The 22074-nt window shown below is 39.3% G+C and overlaps 1 protein-coding gene across 2 annotated transcripts in view; it reads left to right on the top strand.

Annotated features, from left to right (window-relative positions):
- Positions 1-22074, top strand: part of SLIT3 (slit guidance ligand 3) — a 403257-nt gene that overhangs the window by 316320 nt on the left and 64863 nt on the right. For both annotated transcript variants that reach the window (XM_028717493.2, XM_028717492.2), the window contains exons 20-25: positions 1738-1870; positions 13652-13720; positions 14891-14962; positions 15133-15204; positions 18336-18407; positions 21286-21449. In XM_028717493.2, coding sequence (XP_028573326.2) covers positions 1738-1870; positions 13652-13720; positions 14891-14962; positions 15133-15204; positions 18336-18407; positions 21286-21449 — 582 coding nt within the window. The remainder of the gene's footprint in view (positions 1-1737; positions 1871-13651; positions 13721-14890; positions 14963-15132; positions 15205-18335; positions 18408-21285; positions 21450-22074) is intronic.

Raw genomic sequence — 22074 nt, 5'->3', positions numbered from 1 at the left:
ATGCATTATTGTTCATAACTTCAAAGGCTTAATTCTGTAACACTAGCCTCCTGCTCTCTAGTTGTGAGGTTTAATCTGTTTTATAAACTCTGTCTTATAGAAATCATCACCCATGTTGGAAATACTAGATATTTTTATGCATGTGCAGATGGATCTCTAATTATTGTGGATGCTTAGCTCATTTTGTTCCTTTATTTTTCATTGCACTTGTCAAAAACAAAAATCCACATATATATATATATATATATATATATATATATATATATATATATATATATATTTTAAAGGAATGTGACATATTCAGAGTCTTCTCTTTAACAAATAAATATTATCCATACCAAGCTGCACATGATATTGTAAAGCACTTAGTTTTCACCAAAATAATAGACAGGAAAGGCTGATATTTCAGATTGGTTCATAACTGCATATTCATCAATATATTGTATCATCAAATAGTCCACCACAAATAGAATTTTCATGTTATCTTGTCGTCCAGCACTGGAGGAGGAAAAAACTTAAACATGTAGCAGAGTTTCTAAAAAAACAGACTAGAGGCAATTGTACTCCATTCAGCAGAGCTCTACTGGTACTGAAGGCAAATGAGCATAAATGGTCACAAATCCAGTACATTCAGGATCGGCACAGTCCATAAAAATCCAGTTGCAGCAAATAACAATAAAACTTAAAGATTTATAAGACTAAACCGTATCACTACAGCATACAGATACAGAACACTAAAACAGACAGAAAACAGAAAGTGAGTGAGACTCCTCCTGGTCTTAGTATTATAATCAACTTGACCTTGACAGAAAGGATAACAAAACCAGTTTAAACCAGCTGTATGCCGTTTCCCAGAAAAATAACCCAAATATCAGAAACCTTATTCCTGTTTCTCTCACATAGAAATAAACCTTCTTTCACAAAGAGAAAAAACCTTCTAGAACCCTTTTGAACTAATCGAAATAGGAAAGATCTCTACACATCAGATCAATACTTTCAGTACTAAGAAATAAAAACTGACATACTGTATCTCACATCATATTAAATGTTTTTTTCAAAGTCACACATTTAGCTGCCAATCATGAAGAATACAGTAAATAGACAAATAGAGTGACAAAAATGCATGTGTGAACCAGGCCTCAGCAGTATAACTAAGGGTGAATCCAACTTGTGCCCTTATAGGCACAGAAGGACTTTTGATCCAGCATAGGCATCTGCTTATGAAAGAAGAAAGATAGAAAACTCCAATTGGCATGAAATGTTGCCTGAGTAAGCTTGCATTTCTTCCCCATATAGTGTTCAGAAGACACTTAACATTTGACTCAGTTATTTATGATTACTAGCGAGATATCCAGGGACATCTTAGCCATAGAGTCTAGTGGCGCAGGGTGCCATAGCACCAAGTTCTGGAGGGCGCCAGGGAAGAGGTAGAGGCTGGATGCGGCGCCTCCTGGCATCAGCTCGCCACCCTTGCCCGCCTCCGCCATGCCATGCCACGCCTGGTGCCTCCTCCCTGCCGGAGGAGCTGCCCTCTAGCTGCTGCCCACCCAGAGGGAAACGTGTGGGTGGGGGGCTCCAGAGGGATCCTTGCACCACGGTGCCAGATATGCTTAAGACAGCCCTGGAGATATCACAGTTTTATAAGAGGTGAGCTGTTATTGTAGAAGTGAAAGATCTCAGGTTCCTGTCATCTCTTTCTGACCTTACCTTTTTGCACTTTTCTCTCTCTCTTCATAGGTAATACTGAAAGCAGCTGTCATTTTTCTCCCCGTTGTCCAGAACAATGCACTTGTGTGGATTCAGTAGTTCGCTGCAGTAACAAAGGGTTGCGTTTCCTGCCTAAAGGTGTCCCCAAAGATGTGACAGAACTGTAAGCCATATTTTCAAGAATTTCATTTGCAATAAAGAGTTGGCAATATAAATTAAATTGCTTGGGATGGGCAGCCTTCAGAAAGGCAGTTTTTTAAAAGCCTAAAACACTCAGGCCCACCAACCAGTGCCAGATTCAAAACAGTGGCTCAGAGTATGGGTATAAATTTCAATATGAGCTACTGAAGTTCAAGTATTTGGATAGAAAATTATCAAAGTTTGGGATTGGGACTGTTGTTTTGCCTTTCAGTCTTCTCTCCCAAGTTCTTTATAGCATAGTTTTGCATTTTATTTTAAGTGTGGTGGTTACAGATTTTTTAAATGCCTCATTAGGAATGAAAGACATCTAGAATGGTGTAATTTTGACACCTAGGTCTTTTGCTACCTTCTTGTTCTTTCTGAATATATCAGGTGAAATTAACAAGTTAAATATTGAATGTTCTGTGCTGCTTTTTCAGCAGGAAGGGAGCATGTTCACAATTGCCCACTTGAATGAGCTATTGAAAATGTATTCCCAACATAATCATTTGTAGGCTAATTATCCCTGCTGGTTGACATTTTTTAAAAAAGAAGAAGAGTAACATTTGAAAGTAAAATGGGATTATTTACTCTGATGCTAATAAAATGGCTAAAATAACAGGCAATTAGATTAAATTATAAAGTAGATTTGCAGGAGGTGAGGGCAGCTTCTTGTTTGTATCTCATTTCAGAATGTGGTTTTCTGTGGAAAGGCACTAAAAAGGGGAAAGTGGCAGCCAAGTAGTAGAGGTTTTCCCTGTTAGTTTCTCCATGTGAACATGTTTAGAATTCAAAATTGCTTGAAATATGTGATTTATTGGTTCTGTGGTATGTGAGGTGAGAGTGTCTGCAGAATATATCACTGAAAAGTGAGGAATACCTTTTCAACATGTGAACTGCATGAAGTGTCATCTTCACTGCATAGGTGGAAGGCAGAAAATATCAGAGGCTCTGTTGTTTTACTCCTAAGGCTGCCAAGACTAGCTTAGATTACATGGGTGCAACTCAGTTTCGGATTTATGTATAGGCTGCTGAAGCATAGGGCCTCTAAATCTAGGGGGCCTTACCAGCTTGCCCACTCCCCAGTGCCGCAGTCTCCCCTCTCCCAAAATTGCAAACCCAATACTTCATGTGAGGGCAGGACAACTTGTTTTGCCTCTAAATCTAGGGGGGCTCGCCATCCTGCCCTCTCCCCAGTGCCGCAGTCTCCCCTCTCCCAAAATTTCAAACTCAAGACTTCATGCAAGGGCAGGGCAACTCAGGCCCAGCAACTATGAGACTCAGGGCTAGCCAATGGGGCCCAATTTGAAGAAGTGGGGCCCAACTTTAGTTGTTGTTTTTTGTGGGGCCCCAGTTCACAGCCAAAGTCTGCAAAATCTTATAGATATAAATAAAATCCATATAGATTGCCCTGGTGCAGGGGCCCCCTTAGGAACAGCACGTGGGGCCCAATTTGGCCCAATTGCCTTAAGGTCAGCCCTGATGAGACTGTGCAGGGGTTGGACTGACAAGCTCTGCACCTTCTAGGTTCCTGGTGTCACTATTCAGAGTACAGACTCAAGGACTTGTTATGGAAATGAAGGGGGGCCCACTTATTGGAAATTAGTTTTGACACCTCTCTCACACACACCCCCAAAACCCTGAGACAATGAGCCCAGCCACCTTTTATTCACAGTGGCATAAGCACTACATTACAGCATGGCCATAAACCTGTATGTTCAACCACTGAAATTTACACCAAATATTTAGCAATGGAGATTTATGTTACTGCTTTATGAATGAACACTGTGTTTTATGAATGGACTCTGTATTTTGTGAATACAATTGGTGCCACCAATAGGGAGCTCTAGAATCTGACCGCTAACCAATTGGGTACTACCAAACAGCGACCCCTATTGCTGAAAGCAGGTAACCAGCAGGGAGCGCTTCAGCTCAGCCTTTGCAATGTGGACTGAACAGCCCCTGCTGTGCAGATAATGGAGAAAGCTCATAAATTGTATCCCTTCTGGCATCCCGGCCAACTCTATTACGCTGGTGTAAACCCTGGTGCACCAGAAGCGCAGAAAAGCAGGAAATAAAATCTGCTCATACGTCAGCGACTGATAAGACTTTTCAACCAGTTCTTCCAAAGTCTTCCTAAATTATAAAGCTCCAAAATATAGGCCAAAAGAGAACAGGTCTGGGAAGAGCAAAGTATACAATGGGCACCACCAGTGAAAAGGCCCTGCTCTGGGTAGCTCTTGTCCTGTCATTTGATAGGGTGCCCACTTGCCCTCCCTCTTGACATGGAATGTTCTCTATTGGAGTCTTCAGGTCCAGTACAAAGACCATAAGAAGGGAGAACAGGGACCTTGAAGTTCCCAACAGCTGTTAAGCAAGCAAGCAAGCACACAGGTCACCTTTGTCACAGTCAGGATGCCTATGTCCTGGCCAGGCTTGCACTCAATCTTGGTTTTGTACAACCTTGTTTGTTCTCAGTAACCAAAATTATATTATCAACATATACAAGCAGAAAAGTTGTTTTCCTTCATTTGCAAAGAATCATACAAAAAAAGTGGCACTAATAAAGAAAAGTTCCAGGGTGGCAACAGAAAGCAAACTAAAAATACTTTTGCAGTTCATCAAAACTATCCAGCAATATCAAGTTATGATGTGTGATGCTAATTATTTCCCCCAAGAGTTAAATGATAACTAATCAGAGGCAGCTACAGTTGCAAATGGCAACAAAATATCTGTGAAAGGAAGAGGAGCAAGTTTGCTCAAGTGTGTTGCAGGTAGAAATACTGTTTGTAATGAAGTGAGAGCAGTAGTTTACTTGCTCGAATTAACAAATAAGAAAGTTTTGAGAATTTAAATTCTAAATTAAAACTGATTACTTAATTGAGAAGGGGATTGTAACAAAAACACTGGTATCTATCTGGTGGGCAATCTCATCCTTTATTTCCACACTCTGTCTGCAGACCAAATCACCTGTCAGGAGAGTTATGAGATTCAGGTGAGGGTCAGATGCCTTGTCAATCCCAGCAGGCATATGAGAGGACAATCACCCTGGCCAGGCCTTCACCCGAATTTTAAATACTGTCATCATCCTTGGCTTCGCTCTAGCCGTGAGGGTGGGGGATGGGGAAGGGCCTCACAAGTGGAGTAGCCTAGAGCCTCTCTTCATCTAAATCCAGCCCTGGTGCAATTGCTACCAGTGGAATGTCAAAACAACTAATTCTTATTCCAGTTAAACCTAAGGGAAATTTTATTGATTGAATTTCCCATATTATATAAGTTGGGAAGCTGTAGTTTTGGGACACAGTAATCCAACATGCGGCCCGTGGGCCGCCTGTGGCCCTTGAGGCCTTTTTTGGTGGCCCTAGGCAGGGAAGAGGAAGCAGCTCCTGGGGCAGTGGCACTGGGAAGGAGGTGTGAGGGCTGTCATGGAGAGATCAATGAAGATGTTGACCCTAGTGCATGGCAACTGTGAAAAAGATGGATTCCATGGTAAGGATCATTAGGAAAGGGACTGAAATGAAACTGTCAATATCACAATGCAGTTATATAAATGAAGCTAAGTGTTTGAAGAGTTTGAAGATTCAAGACAAACTAAAGAAAGTATTCCTTCACATAGCGCATAGTTAAACTATGCAATTCAATCCCACAAGATGTAGGCCACCAGCTTGGATGGCTTTAAAAGAGGATTAGACAAACTGATGAAGGATAAGGATATCAGCGGCTGTAGGCCATGATGCCTGTGCTCTGCCTCCACCACCGGAACAAGTTTTATTCTGAACACCAGTTGCTAGGAATGGGCTCGGGAGGAGTGCTGCTTTCAGGCTTGTCATGAGCACCTGGTTGACCACTGGCAGAGCTCTCCTTATGCTCTTAGAAGTCCTTAAAAGTCATTTGGGTTTTCTGAGTCCTAGGGATCAGTACTGTGTGGGGAGGCGGGGGAGTTTGCACACTTTTACTACCATAGAGGCCAGTGAATCTAATTTCATTTTCATGTTTTTATTTTCTATATTAGAAAATTGTGCTCAGGAAGTCACTTTTAAATTTAGTTATTTTATACCCACTTCCTGCATAGAGTCATACTTGTGTTTTAAGATGTCAGAAGGTAATACATGTGTTGACCAGTGAAAGATTCACAAACTCCAAATATGCCTTTGGATGCTTTCCATTTCTGTCCAAAATAATGCACCAACATTCCATTTTCTTTTTTTGAGAGAGACAGGTGTGACTTCCATGATATGTCTCATGAAAGCAATGCTGGTAGTAGTTTTGCTAGCAGCATTTGCCACAAAATAAGAAAGGACTGAGCTTCATACTTCATTCTGCAAATGATACTTGTGCATCTGCTTTCTTATACAGGGTCTGTATCTAATATTCTAGCTCTCTCTCCTCCATCTTAAACTTCAGAGTAGTAACTAATATTGATGTGTGGATAGCATGCTTTTGCCGATAGCTGATGCAGTGTTTTAGAGAGTTTCTCTGGCATCCCATCTGTCTTTCTCTCTGACTGGCTTGATCTGGCATTCTGACATAGTTCCAATAATAAAGGGGAGGATTTATTTAGTAGCATATTAATGAATGCTGTGGAGCCTTGCATTTATAAACTTCCATTTGCCAAGAGAAAATCGCATCCGCTGTGTGACAAACATGTTCAGCTGAAATGCTTTTTATTAAAATGTAATCATGCATGTTTATACATTACATTTTAATAAAAAGCCTGCCATACATCTAACAAGACCTAGTAAATTAGAGCTGTATATAAAGTTCCAGAATATCCATACAACAGGAAATCTTTTACTGCAACAGGTCCTAAATAATGTTACACTGAAATGGATACACAGACAGATGGAAAATTTCATTCTGCAGCAGGTAGAGTTTCACCATAGCAAAATGCTAAAGTAATACTTAAAATAGTACTCTTTCTCCAGCAGTAGTGAACTGAGGGCAGATCTACACCATACATTTAAAGCACATGCAATGCACATTTAAAGCACATTACTTCCCCCCAAAGTGGGGAATGTAGTTTCACCCTCTCAGAGCAGTTACAAGATGCAGTTCCCATGATTCTTTGGGAGAAGCCATATGCTTCAAATTTATGCTGAATAAATATGCTTTAAATGAATGTTGTGGATCAGCTGCCTACCCCCCCCCCCCCACCATGAATTTGTGTACCCAGGGCAATGTAGAAACACATCACATTTTCCCCTGTAGATTCACATGCTGAAATTCTGTATCCTAGAGCATACTTCTAGGTCTAGTTGAATTCCCAGAGGAAATATGTGTTATTGTACAGCTAGATTTGCTTTCAAGTTTGGTATCAAGGAATCTAGAAATGTAGGTTGTTTAAAACTTTGTAAATTAATAACAAAACTGTAAACTTGGCCCAGTGCAGTTCTTTTAATAGAGATGTTGCATGCTGGTGTAAAGTTGCACCACTCACCAGCCTAGCCGTTGTATGCTACACCTGCTGCAGTTTCTGGTCAACCTTAAGGGCAACTTCACATAAAGTGCATTGTAGTTGTCCATTCTTGCAGTTCTCAGTGCCCGAGTCAGGATTGTCAGTGCCTGAACAGGCCACTGAGTGATATCCCAGACCCGGAAACAACCACTTGCCCACAAGGCTTCTAATTTGCTGGGGTTCGTCCTAAATACTATCCTAGGACTTGCACAACCACAACCACATATGACTTAGATGTTGAACAGAAATAGCATTGGGTGGTAGCATAGTGGCGACACCATTCTCCAAATACCCTAAAGCAGCCTTTCTTGACCTTAGGCATCAAGATGTTGTTGGACTACAACTCCCATCATCCCTAGCTAGCAGGACCAGTGGTTAGGGATTATGGGAATTGTAGCCGAACATCATCTGTGGAGCCCAAGATTAAGATTAAGAAACGACTTTACTTCACATAGATGTTCAACCAGTTCACATATATGTTAAACAGCATTGGGTACAACCCACAACATAACTGCCAGGGGCCTTGGAAATGCCACTCTCTGAAAATGCCACTCTCTGAAATTGGTCCCAGAGATAGGGATGGCAGCACTGAGGCACATTGCCTCCAACACCCAATCTACCAATCTAGTCTTATATGCTGTGTAGTAATTTGTAAGCATGTAACAGTTTTCCCCCTTTTCATCCAAATCTTTTTTTTGAAATGTTTTATCTCTTTATTCATAGCGACTTAATTCAAACCACAAGCCAAAAGTACTTAAATATGTTAAGAATAGATATCTAATGTGTTAAAAATCCAAATCCAAATTTGTATATTCCTATCTTAATCATGAACTGAAACTGCTACTCTCACTCCTGAGTTTAGAACATTGATCAGTTTGGGAGAGGATGGTTGGCCCACATATCATATGACTTGATGCACAGTTAAATGTGTTATTTGTAAGTCACCCTGAGAACTTTATGTTATCAGGCAGCATTCAGAAGTCCTGAACAAATTAAACAAAAAATAAAATGAATTGTCACCATTGTAAAATACTGTATTGGAATTGACAGTTGGCAATGTCAAAGATGTACAGTGGTACCTCGGGTTATATACGCTTCAGGTTACAGACTCCGCTAACACAGAAATATTACCTCGGGTTAAGAACTTTGCTTCAGGATGAGAACAGAAATCGTGCTCCGGCGCCGCGGCAGCAGTGGGAGGCCCCATCAGCTAAAGTGGTGCTTCAGGTTAAGAACAGTTTCAGGTTAAGAACGGACCTCCGGAACGAATTAAGTACTTAACCCGAGGTACCACTGTATTGGTTGGTTAGGTACATGAGTCAAAGTCATATTGGAATCACTTTTTTGCATTTGTCTGCCAAGCAATTTCTATTAATATCACCATTTTATTAATAACACTTCATAGTAGACATCCCATAGTGCAGTTTTCTATCTCCAGTTCTCTCACTTCACCACATCTCTCAGTTACTCTCCTTTATTTCACTGCTGCCTAATTACACATCTCTTTACCTTCATCTCTTAGCTACTCTCTTTTTCACACTTAGCATGTTTCCCTGAACCCAATCTAAACAACAGAATGGATCAAACCCATCTAGTCTAGCATATTATTTCATGCAGTGGCTATCCAGAAGCATCTAGGGAGCCACATTGTTTATCCCCAGTATTTAGTATTCATAATATATTATTCTGAGCATGGATCTTGCTATTAGATATCCTGGCTGATAGCAGCTCTAAAAATACATCTAACTCTTTAAAAAAATATACTCTAGCAGCCATCATCATTTCTTATGATAGTTAAATCCCATACGTCATGTATTTATTGTGTTATGAAATACTTTCTGGGTTGTTTTTTGTTGTTGTTGCTAAGACTCAAAGTTCTGGTATTATGAAAAGAGTAAAAAAATTCTCTTTTCCCACTTTGTAATTTTATGTACCGGGGTTGACATTTTTTTGTCCCTCACAGAGGTGGGAAAGCTGTGGCCTTCCATACATTACTGGACTCCAACTCCCATCAGCCCCCAGTTGGCATGGCCAACAGTCAGGAATGATGGAATTGTAGTCCAACAAGATCTGGAGGGCAACAGATCCCCTACCCCTGTCCAAAGCAGTAGTTTAAGCTAAGTCTGTAATCACCATATTAACTATTGTTCTGAGAAAGACTGTAGACACTGTAGACATGATTACTTTTCCATGACTGTACAATATACTGTGTTATATGGGATGGACCCCATGTAATCTTATAGGATGCTTCACCAATGCCTGATACAGAATTCAGGCAGTTTGCTTCAGCAGTGTTTTATATATAGTGACAACTTCCAGAAAGTCATCATCATCATCATCATCATCATCATCATCATCATCATCATCATGGCTGCTTTGCTTGTCTGCCTGTTGTGGGGAAAACCATAATTTGTTCTTTTGTGCTCATAGTTTTCTCAACAACCAAATGCATATGCTACTAGGAATGCAGGAATGTGCTTTAACGAAGGGTGGGGGTGGGACTCTGTTTTGCTGCAGTTCACAATAATGAAGAATAACTCTCTCTTTTTGCCACTGCATTTCTTTTGAATCCTTTTTGCATCCATATAGTTAGGTCTGGCACATTCAGAAGAGAAAACTGAGCAGCTTACATCATTACTATAAACTGAGTGCTGACTGATGCTGCAGTATTCTGTCATTACTGCTGATGAAAATCATAAGTGTGAAGCTGAATGGATGCTAGAGAAATCAGTTTGTAGATTTAGAGACCTGTACTGTCTGGATAATAGCTGCTATTTATATACTACCTGTTAATTTGAAATAGAGAGAATTTCCCCTTTAACATCAATGGCAACCAAACAATTCAACAGAAACCTTGCATGGCCCTGTACTGGTTTCCATTAAAATAAAACTGCACCTCACATAGCACACTGTGGTTGAAAATCTTTTTCATTGTGGTGTTTTCATTATTCTCTCAAATGATTATCTATTTCAGGGGTTAGCAACCTTTTTCAACCGTGGGCCAGTCCACTGTCCCTCAGACCTTGTGGGGGGCCAAACTATATTTTTGGGGGGAGGGGGGAATGAACAAATTTCTATGTCCCACAAATAACCCAGAGATGCATTTTAAATAAAAGGACACATTCTACTCATGTAAAAACACGCTGATTCCCGGACCATCCGCGGGCCAGATTGAGAAGGCAATTGGGCCGCATCCGGCCCCCGGGCCTTTGGTACCTACCCCTGATCTATTTTAATGGTCACTGCATTAAAATATGTAAGCTGCATTTCAAATCCCGAACAGCAATATCAAATGGTCAGCTCTATGAAGCAATGCATAGAGTAATGAAATTCTCACAGGTTTCAGAAAATTGGCTTCACAATAAGCAGCCATGATGAAAATTGGCACTGGAATCCTTGTTTCTCCTGAGATTGCTGTACACTTGCTGTATGCAATTATTTCAAAAATAACAAATTAATTTAGATTGATGAAATTGCAACTTTTACCCAAATGCGTGTAAATTTCAGCGGCTCACTTTGCATGTCACAGTAAGCAAGATAAATTATTATTTAGGCAATATACTGTACAATCTAAAGGTGAGCTGAACTGGGTCAGGAAAGAGTTTCACGAACATTTTTGTTCTTCTCAAAAAAGCACCTCTCTAATTTGCAATTACTTTTTAAGGGCACTCAGAAGGACATTTTCAGCTGGTAAAAAGAGGACAAGTCCCCTTTGCCTTGGCAACTAAACCAGTGCTCCCTGTTTTTCTGTGCTGCACTTTGGCAATGAAACCTTCTCAGTGCCATGTGGCAAATTAGGAACTGTTGGAATGCACACCTGACTGCAGATCTGCATTATACTGCTCTCAATGGGAAGCATGATTTAATGCACTTTCCAGTGTGCATTCTGGCATAACTAAGAGCTATATCATAGCTTCAGAGTAAGGCAATGCCCTCAGTGATGCCAACACATAGCCGTATCTGATTGGCTCTGAGACATCGTTACTCATTGAATGGTCCTAATTTGCTGTGGTCATGAAGGGAAAAGAAACCCTATTAAAATTTTAAAGTGCTGCTGAAGGTGCAGTAGATCAGCTATGAACAAGCTTGAAAAGAGCAAAGTGAAAAGGCTTGGGGCATCATTCTTACACCCTTCAAAAACATACAATTCCCTTAAATATGTTGGAGGGTAAAAATTTGGCACTGCCAGATCATGTGTATAATCACATGAAAAATGTAATTGCCTGTTCCTACTTATGTTTTCGAGGCACCCATTTACAATAATTTATTTTGTAAAATTTAAATACAGATTTAATAATATCTGACTTTGCATTTAATTCTTAAATATTGCTGCCTCAGTTATTATCAGTCATTGTGTATTCATTTTACAGTTTTACTAAGCAGTTAAAGTAAATGGTTGTATGGATTAACACAGCTAGACTGAGTCAGCTTCTGATGTGTTATTGAAATATTGCCTGCATGAGCAGTTTGCAGTCAGAGGGCAGAAATAATTCTAATGAGGTCAATTTGCATTTGGAGTTCTTTTTAGTAGCTTTAATTAAGCACAACCTTATAGCAAGGACATAAGCGATCCTCCCCCTTCTTTGTTAATGTGCTCTCTAGAAGAGGTAAATGAGTTTATTTCAGGTTTCTGGAAAAGATTATTTTTGTATTCACTAATTTTCTTTTTAAAAAAAGCAAACTAGTATTTTCCTGTAAGCTCACTGATTTACGAAAGAAGAAAAGGGATATTCAAGCAAGCCACTCCATCAATACATCTAATATTTACTTACTCCAGTATTTACTTACTCCAGTATTACTCCTAGTACCCTTTCTTTTAGAGATGCACTCTTTTACTTTACTTTCAAATCCTTTTACAAACTAAACGAGGGCAAAAAAAAAAAACCCTAGCAAACTCCGACTTTTAACACATATAAACTGGTGGGGTTTCTGTGTAACTAACTCCACCACTGCCTATTAGAATAGGGATTCCCAAACTGTGGTCCATTGACCACCAGTCATCCACAAGCTTCATTCAATGTCTGTGACATGTCTATGGCTTTCCATTGCATTGGAAGTTAGTGCTGATTTTAAAATATGTACGGTATTTATTGCTTCTTTTATTTCTTATATTGTATTTTATTGTATTACGATTTAAATTCTATAGAATCACAATTGCTACACTAGACAGAAAAATAATTTGGTCTTCCAAGACCCTCAGCAAATTTCAGGTGGTCCGTGGTAGCAAAGATTTGAGGCTACTGCATTAGAGGATTGGGTTACAAGGAACTACAGTGGTACCTCTACTTAGGTTCACCTCCAGTTATGTACCCTTCGGGATATGTACGCGGCTAACCCGGAAGTATTTTTCCGGGCTTTGCTGTGCTCACATGTGCAGAAGTGCTCTACGTGCACATGCACCTCCGGATACACACACCTCAGGATCTGACCGGAGCTCCGAAATGGATCCTGTGCACAAACGGAGGTACCACTGTACTTCCATTACTTACTATAATCTCAGCTTTGAACCTAGGCATTTTAGATTTCTCCTTTTCTCCTGGGCTTCCTGGTAGCCCAGTAAGAATTGCCTAATTTTTGGGTTGTATCTTTCCCCAAATTACATGTCACAAGTTTGTTTCCCCTAACAAAACATATACTGGCACTGCTCTCTATATGTGCTTTTATGTTCTAAAAAATAAAGTTAACGTTGTGGAGTCTGGTGCATCCCAATAGCTTTTATTTTTACATTGCTTTAAAAAAACCTAATTTTTATGTTAAACTAGACTAATTTTGATGTCACATTATATCTTTATTACCAGCCAGGATTTTGAAGGGGTCCATAGGACACAAACTGCAAATTGATGCTGTCAAAACAAATAATGTGTGTTTGGCAGAGGTAGTACAAAACTGATTTAACTTGACATGTTCCAGAAAGACCCTGGAAGAAGAAGTTTTAAAAGAACCCAAATGGTCTTATATAGATACAAGCCCCCCGCCCCAATCACTGCAATCTAACAATAGAATTTTGGCTTTGCTTTCACATACACTGACATAGACATCTGATTTGATGATGGCTATCACTATGCAGAAATACGCTTTTGGATAAGCAGTGGTTGAAATTGTGCAACTGGATGCATATTTGTATCAGTATACACATTCTGACCTTATTGAACTGGCTGGAAACATATTTTGGTGTAGTTGGGAATTTACAACCATCATTTACAATTAAACCTGCTTAAAGTATTTAACATAAACTCACAATTATGATAGTTTCTGGTTGGACATTCGCAGATGTAGCCTATAACTATTTTCAATATATATTGCTTTCAGATATCTGGAAGGAAACCATTTACCTGCTGTGCCAAAGGAACTCTCCCTGTTCAGACACTTGACACTAATGTAAGTATCTCAGAATTTGGAGCCAGCCCTTCCTTTCCAGTGCTTTTTTCCTAGGAAAAAATGGTGCTGGTGCTGCATACCGTTGAGTAGTGCCATAAAAAAGCACTGTTCCTTTCTATCATGTTGGGACATGTTATGTGTTGCTGTACAGCAATATATTACCATAACGACTTATGGTACCAAGAGTTGCCAGACATTATTTATTAAATTTCTATACCGCCCTTGATCTGAAGATCTCAGGGCGGCTCACAGCAGAAATACATGTGAACAGCATAGCATCCATGATGGCTTTCACTGGTGCCCCTGGGCAGTTGCTTTGGACTTCCATTTAAAAATAAAGTCAGTCTCTAGGTGTTATGTACTGAGTTGAATAGATCCAAAATGTAGCAGTCTGATTGGTCGTAGAACAATAGGATCCAGAATGCCGTAGTCTCATTGGTCCACAGGAGCCACCCAATCCAGCTCCAGGTGGAAGTGAATCCACAACCTGATTGGCCTACAGGAGAATCCCAGAATTAGCCAATCACGTGGGGCCCATTGTGTAAATAATGTATATAAGGCAGACATTCTGGGGGAACTTCCATTCCTCCTCACCACTATGAGCTGAATAAAGAGCAGGAAATCCACTCTCGACTCCAAGTATATTTCACTAGTCATCTTAGAAACTTATGTGGCTACCTTGTATATTTTTCCTGGTGCTAAGGAATGCTCCCTGTTGCTATTAGGCAGCAGAAGTATTGGTAAATGCATGTAAAATCAATATTGTATGATCTCCACATTCAAGACCAGTAGAACTCCCCATGGTAGGCTGACTTCCCAAGATAAACAAAAATTTATCAGGGGTCTCTAATTTTGTGTTATGCCACACTCCCCATTACAACCTCAATACAACTTGCTCTAAATTTAAAGCATTCTCACTGGTCAAAAAAGGTTGGCAATCTCTGCACCAGGCACATGGAGGAGTTGCCAGCGTAACTTTGTTTGAAATTTCAATAATAAAATTTTCTACTTTTTACAGTATTTGGTTTGGTTTTCTTACAGCATTACATTCTTAGATAATTGGTCCTTGTTGATTTATTTGCTTTGAAACAACTTGAACTTTGAGCTAACTTTAAGAAAAGACTTATTTTCATTGCATCAATGACCTTTATTTTGTGTATTTTTCTTCAGTGACTTAAGCAACAACAGCATCAGCATGCTGGCCAATTACACCTTCAGTAATATGACACAGCTATCAACACTGTAAGTACTTAGTAGTTCTGGCATGCACTGTAATTGCTGTTCAGTGTGAGATCAGTTGCATTAACTAAGCATTTAATGTTTCTAAGTTAATGAATTCTGATTTCTGTTCTGCTTTTGCTTCAGTGAATCAATGACGAAGTAATGCAACCTGTGTTCTTTTATTATCCCAGGATCCTGAGCTACAATAAGCTGAAGTGTATCCCAGTCCATGCGTTCAACGGGCTTAAGTCTCTCAGGGTGTTGTAAGTATTGCTTGTTCACTGTGGCTGGGTTATAGTTTAAGAGGCTGCAGGTAACAGCAAGATTTTTAACGAGCAGATGGCTTTCACTTGAGTCACCACATCACGCTCATTTCCAGACAATTAGTTTCAATGTACTTGCACTGAGATGTAAAATAGCCTGTAACCACTGTTCAAGGGGGATATTGGATTTTTGTGTAGAGAGCGAGATCCTTTTGAGCTTTAAGATGATTATTTATTTTGAAGATGCTTGAAATGCAGACTGGCCCAATGCTCTGAGAGCTGAGGTCTGGCAACATCTGAATAGCCACAGGTCCCCAACCCCTGTATTAAAACATACATGTTCTTATGCGGTATGGCAGTGGCTGATATCTAGCATTGCCAGAAGTCCAGTCTAGGATCAGGTGCAAGGATTTTGAACCTATAAGTTTCTCTTTCCCTTCTTGGCTGGCTCCAGTACAGTTCTGTATGTGCCTGTTCTAGGAATAGAGAAGGGACTATAGGAAATAGATCATTCATATTTGCAGTAGCTGCTCTTATTTTCTGCAAGGAGGTTCATCACTTCCAAGTAATAAATGGAGCATAAACTTCCAGAAGCACATGGGATGCACTTCCTACATGTTTCTAAAAGCTTCCTTTCTCCTTCTTTCTGGCACACCAGGCAATGTGCCACTCTGAGATATTCATAGGCATTGTTGGGGACATGTGAAAGGAGACAAGGGTGAGTTGAAGATTGCGTACAGCAGGATGAAACCAGTAATCTGCCTGCTGATGAGGCAGTATGTTAGTCTGTTATGCTGAGGGCAAACTTCACACACAGTGAATTTCTGTACATTAGCTGGTGACTCTTTTTCTCATCATTTGAGAAATGCTATGAAGTCTTGACTAGTATATTATTTGTATATCAAGGTTCTCAATTCTAGGATATAGTAGCATATGATAACCTTTTTTATATGCAATTGTGCAAATGTTAAGTTATGAGCAAATCAAAATTACCTATATTTTTCAGGACATGGCAGAAAAATGGTACAAACTCAGGCCCAGTTTTATAAATGCAGATACTGTCTTGCTTAGAAGACTTGCTTCATCATATCTTGGAACAGGCATTTGCTCTAAGAGAAACAGGAGTGGGAAGAGGCTTTTGCTCTAAGAAAAATAGGAGTGAGAAAAAGGGTGGGAGCTCTTCCACATCTGTGCAAAAGTGAAATGACGCATGAATGAGTGTCTCTCTTTCTGAGTTCTGTGCATTTGGAAGCCTCCAGATTTATTTGATTTATTATAGTCTACAAAACTCTGGTGTCAGCAACAACCCTCACCACATGTCATCTACATTGTTATTAAAAATCAATTCTCCTGGGGGCGGGGAAGTGCTTCTGAGCGACAGTGTGCAATCTGTTAGTGTCATTTATTTATTATCAGGATTCCCAAGAGAACCTCAGTGAGAAATAATCAGCAAAAGCATTTCCAGGTTTCTTTCTAGAAAGGATACATAGCTCATTGTCTGTCTGGGTTTGATGTGCAGGTAAAGAGTCCCTTTCAAGCATGAGCCACTCCTTTCCTAATTGTTTTGTTTGCCAGAAATTTGCTCTATCAATATAAAAAAGGGAAACTATCTTATCAATCAAAATATATGCCTAATTCTAAATTTAGTTCTAGGTATTGCAGTGGGAGCCTTGTCCTATAGCTCAGAGGCACATCTTCATATGTTAGTTTTTTAGGAGTATGCTTAAGTTTCTTTAAAAAAAACTTAATAGTGTGAGTGTACAAAGAGATGTTAGATAAGACTTGTTATACAGGTACAATCATAACAATGTATCTTCTTATTGTGTGTACACTTTGGACACATCCACATGTAATGTGGATTTTGCGCTGTGTGATCAAGCTGGAATAGATTGAACTGAGCCCGAGCCATTTAAGCTTTATGGGATCAAAACCAGCTATTTGAATTGGGCCCAGAAACTAATTGGCAGCCAGTGCGATCAGGCCAGGACTGGTTTTATATGCTTAAACCGTCTTACCCAAGAGAGCAACTTGGCTGTTGAATTTTGCACTAGCTGAAGTTTCCAAACCATCTTCAGAGGTAGCCCCATGTATAATGCAATGCAGTGATTGTTGTATTTGTTTGAACTGTTTGGAATACTCTCACAGTACAGTGCCTGTTTCAAACATTATTGAGCTAGAGTGTACCAATAATTATAATATTGATTGTGTTAAAATGGTATTAATAATGGACTACATTTGCTACAGCTCTTTACTCCTGACAGAATGGCCCACAGTTAAAAACAGAAACACAGAATCACAGGATAATATATTTATCTCTTGCTCTTCTTGTTAAGAATAAAGTCCAAAATGTTAAACTAATATCTGCTTAAAACAGTCCGCAAGAGAAAGCCAAAAAAAAACAAATGTATGTAAATTCTGTGAATCAGCACAGAGATCATGTCACAGGATCATGTGGTTAAAGCTAATGTGTTCACACTTAACCACGTTTCAAGACAGTTTCAGTTAAGTGGTTATCCCAGTTAACTCTAAGTTTGGTAGATGCAAATGATTAATTGCTGTTGCACCTAACAGCTGAAATTTGTGCTGCAGAATGGAAGGTGCAGAGAGACAGTCTGTGATATCCTGTATCTTGGTTTGATATAATATTGACAATTGTTTTTACAATCCAATTGTCCATATTGTATCTGCAACAGATTTGTTGATTAGAAATTAGAAATGGTACAAAGGTCTTGAAATAATTCCCCAGTTGGACAAAATCTCAGATATTTTTATATTATGGAATGGGTGGATGTCACCACAGGCCTTAACTTCCTTTCTGAAAGTACGTGTTTATAGTTTGCTCCATAACTCCTCCTTTAGTATTCACTGTTATATGAAATTGTATCCCTTTGCCCTCTTATGCAAGGCTTGATGAAAGAGTTTACAATCTATGAGTGATTTTCCCCTTGGTTTAAATAAAAAAACATCTTCCTCAAATCACCTTATCTTTAATTTGTGAAGGCAGCAAAATATGTTGTTTCCTAAGTTATGTATTGAATATGCCTCGAAAAGTGGTTAAAAACACCTGCACTTCTTAACATAATATTTGGTTGAGCTGCATTCTAACATGGTATTATTCCCTTCTCTCCTAGGACTCTTCATGGCAATGATATTTCCAGCGTTCCTGAAGGGTCTTTTAATGATCTTGTGTCACTTTCCCATCTGTAAGTACTGTTACCCTCAATAGACTAGTGACACTGTACAAATCATTTTGCTAAGTAGGATTTGTACAGCTATTTCATTGTAGTTGCATTTATTCTTACCAGCACTGAGCAAATTTCACCTTCAGAGCAAATCTGAAAACTAGCTACATTTGAAACATTAAGCAGTGACTGAGGCTAACGAAAATTTCACCAAGTTTTTAATACTTTAAAATACTGTGCACATTTTTGTTGCAAGATTTTAATGCCAAAATGTCAGCAGAATATGAAAGGGATGAATTTGTCTAAACTGATAAGCGTAGGCAAATTTACATTGTTCTAAAATTTCTGGCTCAAGTAAATTAGATCATCAGAATCACTACTACACATAGGGTTTGGGTCTTTGGAATAGACTTTTTAATGCAGTATTTAGGAGGTTTCTGTAATATCAGCTCTTAATTAGTTCCTTCATCCAACCTCTACTGCAAATAATGAGTGTAAAGCTTGAAAGCCTTATTTTGGAATAATATATTCAAGGTCATTTCATTATTTTAGTTTAGCAGAACCATGTTTTATTAGTAGGAGTATATATTACCACACATAGGCTCCTATCATAAATATGTTTGGGTTTGTTATAATGTATTTTAACTGTAAATATTATGGCCTCATGCTGGAATTGTCCAACTTGGAAAACTGCACTTGCCTTTTGAAATGATTAGAAACATCTGAATCTACCAGATCATAATTGTAGGCAACCAAATGTAAAGCATGTACATTGCAAATTTTTATTATTGTTTGGTTTGATTTGAAACCCACCTCATCCAAAATACTTCGGGCAGCTCACAATATATTAAATAATAAAACATGTTATTGTCATTCTAACTACCCTCATCCCACCTATTCCCTGGTCAGTAAAAGCCAACTGAACACAGCAAAACATCAGACATTAAAAGCTTTGCTACACAGGGCTGCCTTCAGATGTCTACAAAAACTCGTATAATTGACATCTGATAAGAGCTTTCCAAAGGGCAGGCGCCACTACCGAGAAGGCCCTCTGCCTGGTTCTCTGTAACTTCACTTGTTACAATGATGGAACTGCCAAAAGGCCTCCGAGCTGAACCTCAGGGTCTGGACTTCAGGGTCTGTGGGAGGAGATGCTCATTTGGCTATACAGGGCCGAAGCCATTTAGGACTTTAAAGGTATTGTTCTGGGGGAGTCATTTAGAAATTTTACCTCTTTTTCTTGACTGGAACACACATTTACAGTATCTTAAGCCACCCCTTACTACAGCTCTTCTTCCTTTAGATGTCTCTTTGATCTCATTTGCCATCTCAAGATCTTCCTGAGCATTTGGGCAATTCATAAGTGTATGTTTGTGGAACTCCAGATACATGCTTGTTCAACAGCTCATATATAGTATGCCAAATTATTTTTCTTATGTGAGAATTTATAAATGGGGTACATTTGTCCCCTTTCAGGAAAGATTGCTGTTCCATTAACTTAATGTTGATGGATGAACCCCTGCCGGTAGTTCAACTCATGAACTCTCAGCATGAATTTGTCTAGGGCAGAATTGTTTAATCAGTCATGTCTCTGGAATTACATTAACAACATTAGTGGAATTTCATCTGTCAGTGTTCCATCCACTTTCCCCCAAAAAACATTTTTTGAGCATGAACTCCATTTTAAGAAATTATTTTTGTTATCTCCAATGGAAAAAGTATACATGTAGACTTAATTTTTGATCACTTTTGTATGTGTAAATAATTTCTTAACTTTCTCTCTAGGGGATGAACCCATCATAATGTTTTTCCTCTTCAGGAACTATAGCTAAGCACTCCTGTGGAGTAAAAACTTTGTTAGAACCAGCATAATGCCACTGGGATCATACCCCTTAACCTTTAGATCGTTCTCCCAAAACATTCCACTTGAACTGCAAGAGTTTATTCAGAGTTTCTGAGTCTGATCAATTCAGAGTTTCAATAAAGTAAAATCTTAAGTGGTCTTACAATGAAGTTTTTGGTAGAAGGCATAGAAAAGTATTGTAAAGTATTGGTTAAGGCCAATATGTCCCCTACAGAGAGATGAAAGCCATTGTGCTTTACAGGATGAGTTGACTGACCAGGTAGTGGGATGGTGAGGAGCAGTGAGAAACAAAATAGAGAGAGCTTGTGAAGAATGAATATGTTTTCTCCCCCTAGGGTCCTGTACTTCTGGGACTTAATATCTTCAGATCCTCTGAGAGATATTCATGATTGGACCATGCAGTGAAAGAGTTAATTGCCACCTCTCTTTCCTGAATAACACCAAGGTCTTACTTCTCCCAAACCAGAATGGGTTCCTAATCCAGAATTAGGGAGGGAGGTTTTATGATTTCCCCACTTGCTGTGGATGGACATGGTTCTGCTTCATCTGCGTTCAAATTAGCAGTGACTCTGAGTATGGTGGGCTTCTTTCTGAATGTGGTCAAGGCTGCCTTTAAGGCAGGCTAGGTTGAGTATCACCTGAACGGAAAACTTTATCTCCTTACTTCTGATCTCCAATAGTGAGCTGTTAATTCTCAAGGATGATGCCTGCTACATTTAGGATATTATTAGTTATTCAGTCTCCTCCACAGCAGAAAGATGGGGATTTGTGTTGAAGCTGTGGAGCAGTAGTATACATGAGGAACAGTGGAAGAAAGAGAATTGATGCTTTTAATGCTGAAACTGGCCAAATAACATATCAAGAGCCAGCATCAGGGACACAGATTAATGGCTGACCATCAGAAAGTTTTCTTTTAATCACATGTCCATAAAATGTTTTATTGTTTAAATATTTTGATAAAATGAGACAAATAGTTTTAGAGATTTTCTGAACAACTATTGGTTATATATGCGCCTGTATTTTAACCCACCTTAGGGCACTTGGTACCAACCCTTTGCATTGTGACTGCAACCTGCGCTGGCTTTCTGAATGGGTGAAGGCAGGCTACAAAGAGCCAGGAATAGCACGATGCAGCAGTCCAGATGACATGACAGACAGGCTGTTGCTTACAACACCAACCCACCACTTCCAATGCAAAGGTAGGTACAAGTCTTTAGTGTGCAGTGTGCTCTGTTATATACCGGGCTTCTTACTACATCATAGGAAGCTGCCTTACCCAGCTTTGGGAAGGTAGGATGAAGGCTCTAGGATGCTGATGACCCCTCACACCACTTTCTGAAAGTCTGTGTAGTATGGCTGGAAAGAATAAATAAATGGAGAGTGGATTTCATATGCTCTTCATCTATTTATTTCTTTTCCCCACACCACACAAAGCTGCAGTCACTAAGTTAACTACGTATAAGTGCAAGTTACCTGTATTGTCTTTCGTTTAAATGCCCAAGGAAAATGGCAAAAAAAATCCCTTCTAGATAAAACTGCTTCACCGTGTTTTAACACAAAGAATTTGACAGAAAACATTAGGCTTTGGTTAAACATTTTCATCTCTCATGCGAAGGGTTTCACAAAGTTTTTGCTTTCTAAATTTTACTGATTAAACATTTTAAAGCAAAATAAATTATCACTCATTATTGTTTGGCAGTGTATGACAAAGATATTACCAGCATTTTCGTTAATCATTAATGTAAAGCTCCTGTGCCCCTCAGTCTTTGAAATCCTCTTGTTTCCATATTGGCAAACATGCATAGCTATAGGCTGCCTCCATAG

Source organism: Podarcis muralis, chromosome 2 (genome assembly GCF_964188315.1).
Source record: "Podarcis muralis chromosome 2, rPodMur119.hap1.1, whole genome shotgun sequence".
In the NCBI taxonomy this organism is placed as follows: domain Eukaryota; kingdom Metazoa; phylum Chordata; class Lepidosauria; order Squamata; family Lacertidae; genus Podarcis; species Podarcis muralis.
The sequence above is the reverse complement of the archived record's forward strand: the minus strand, read 5'-3'. Positions and strand labels throughout refer to the sequence as shown.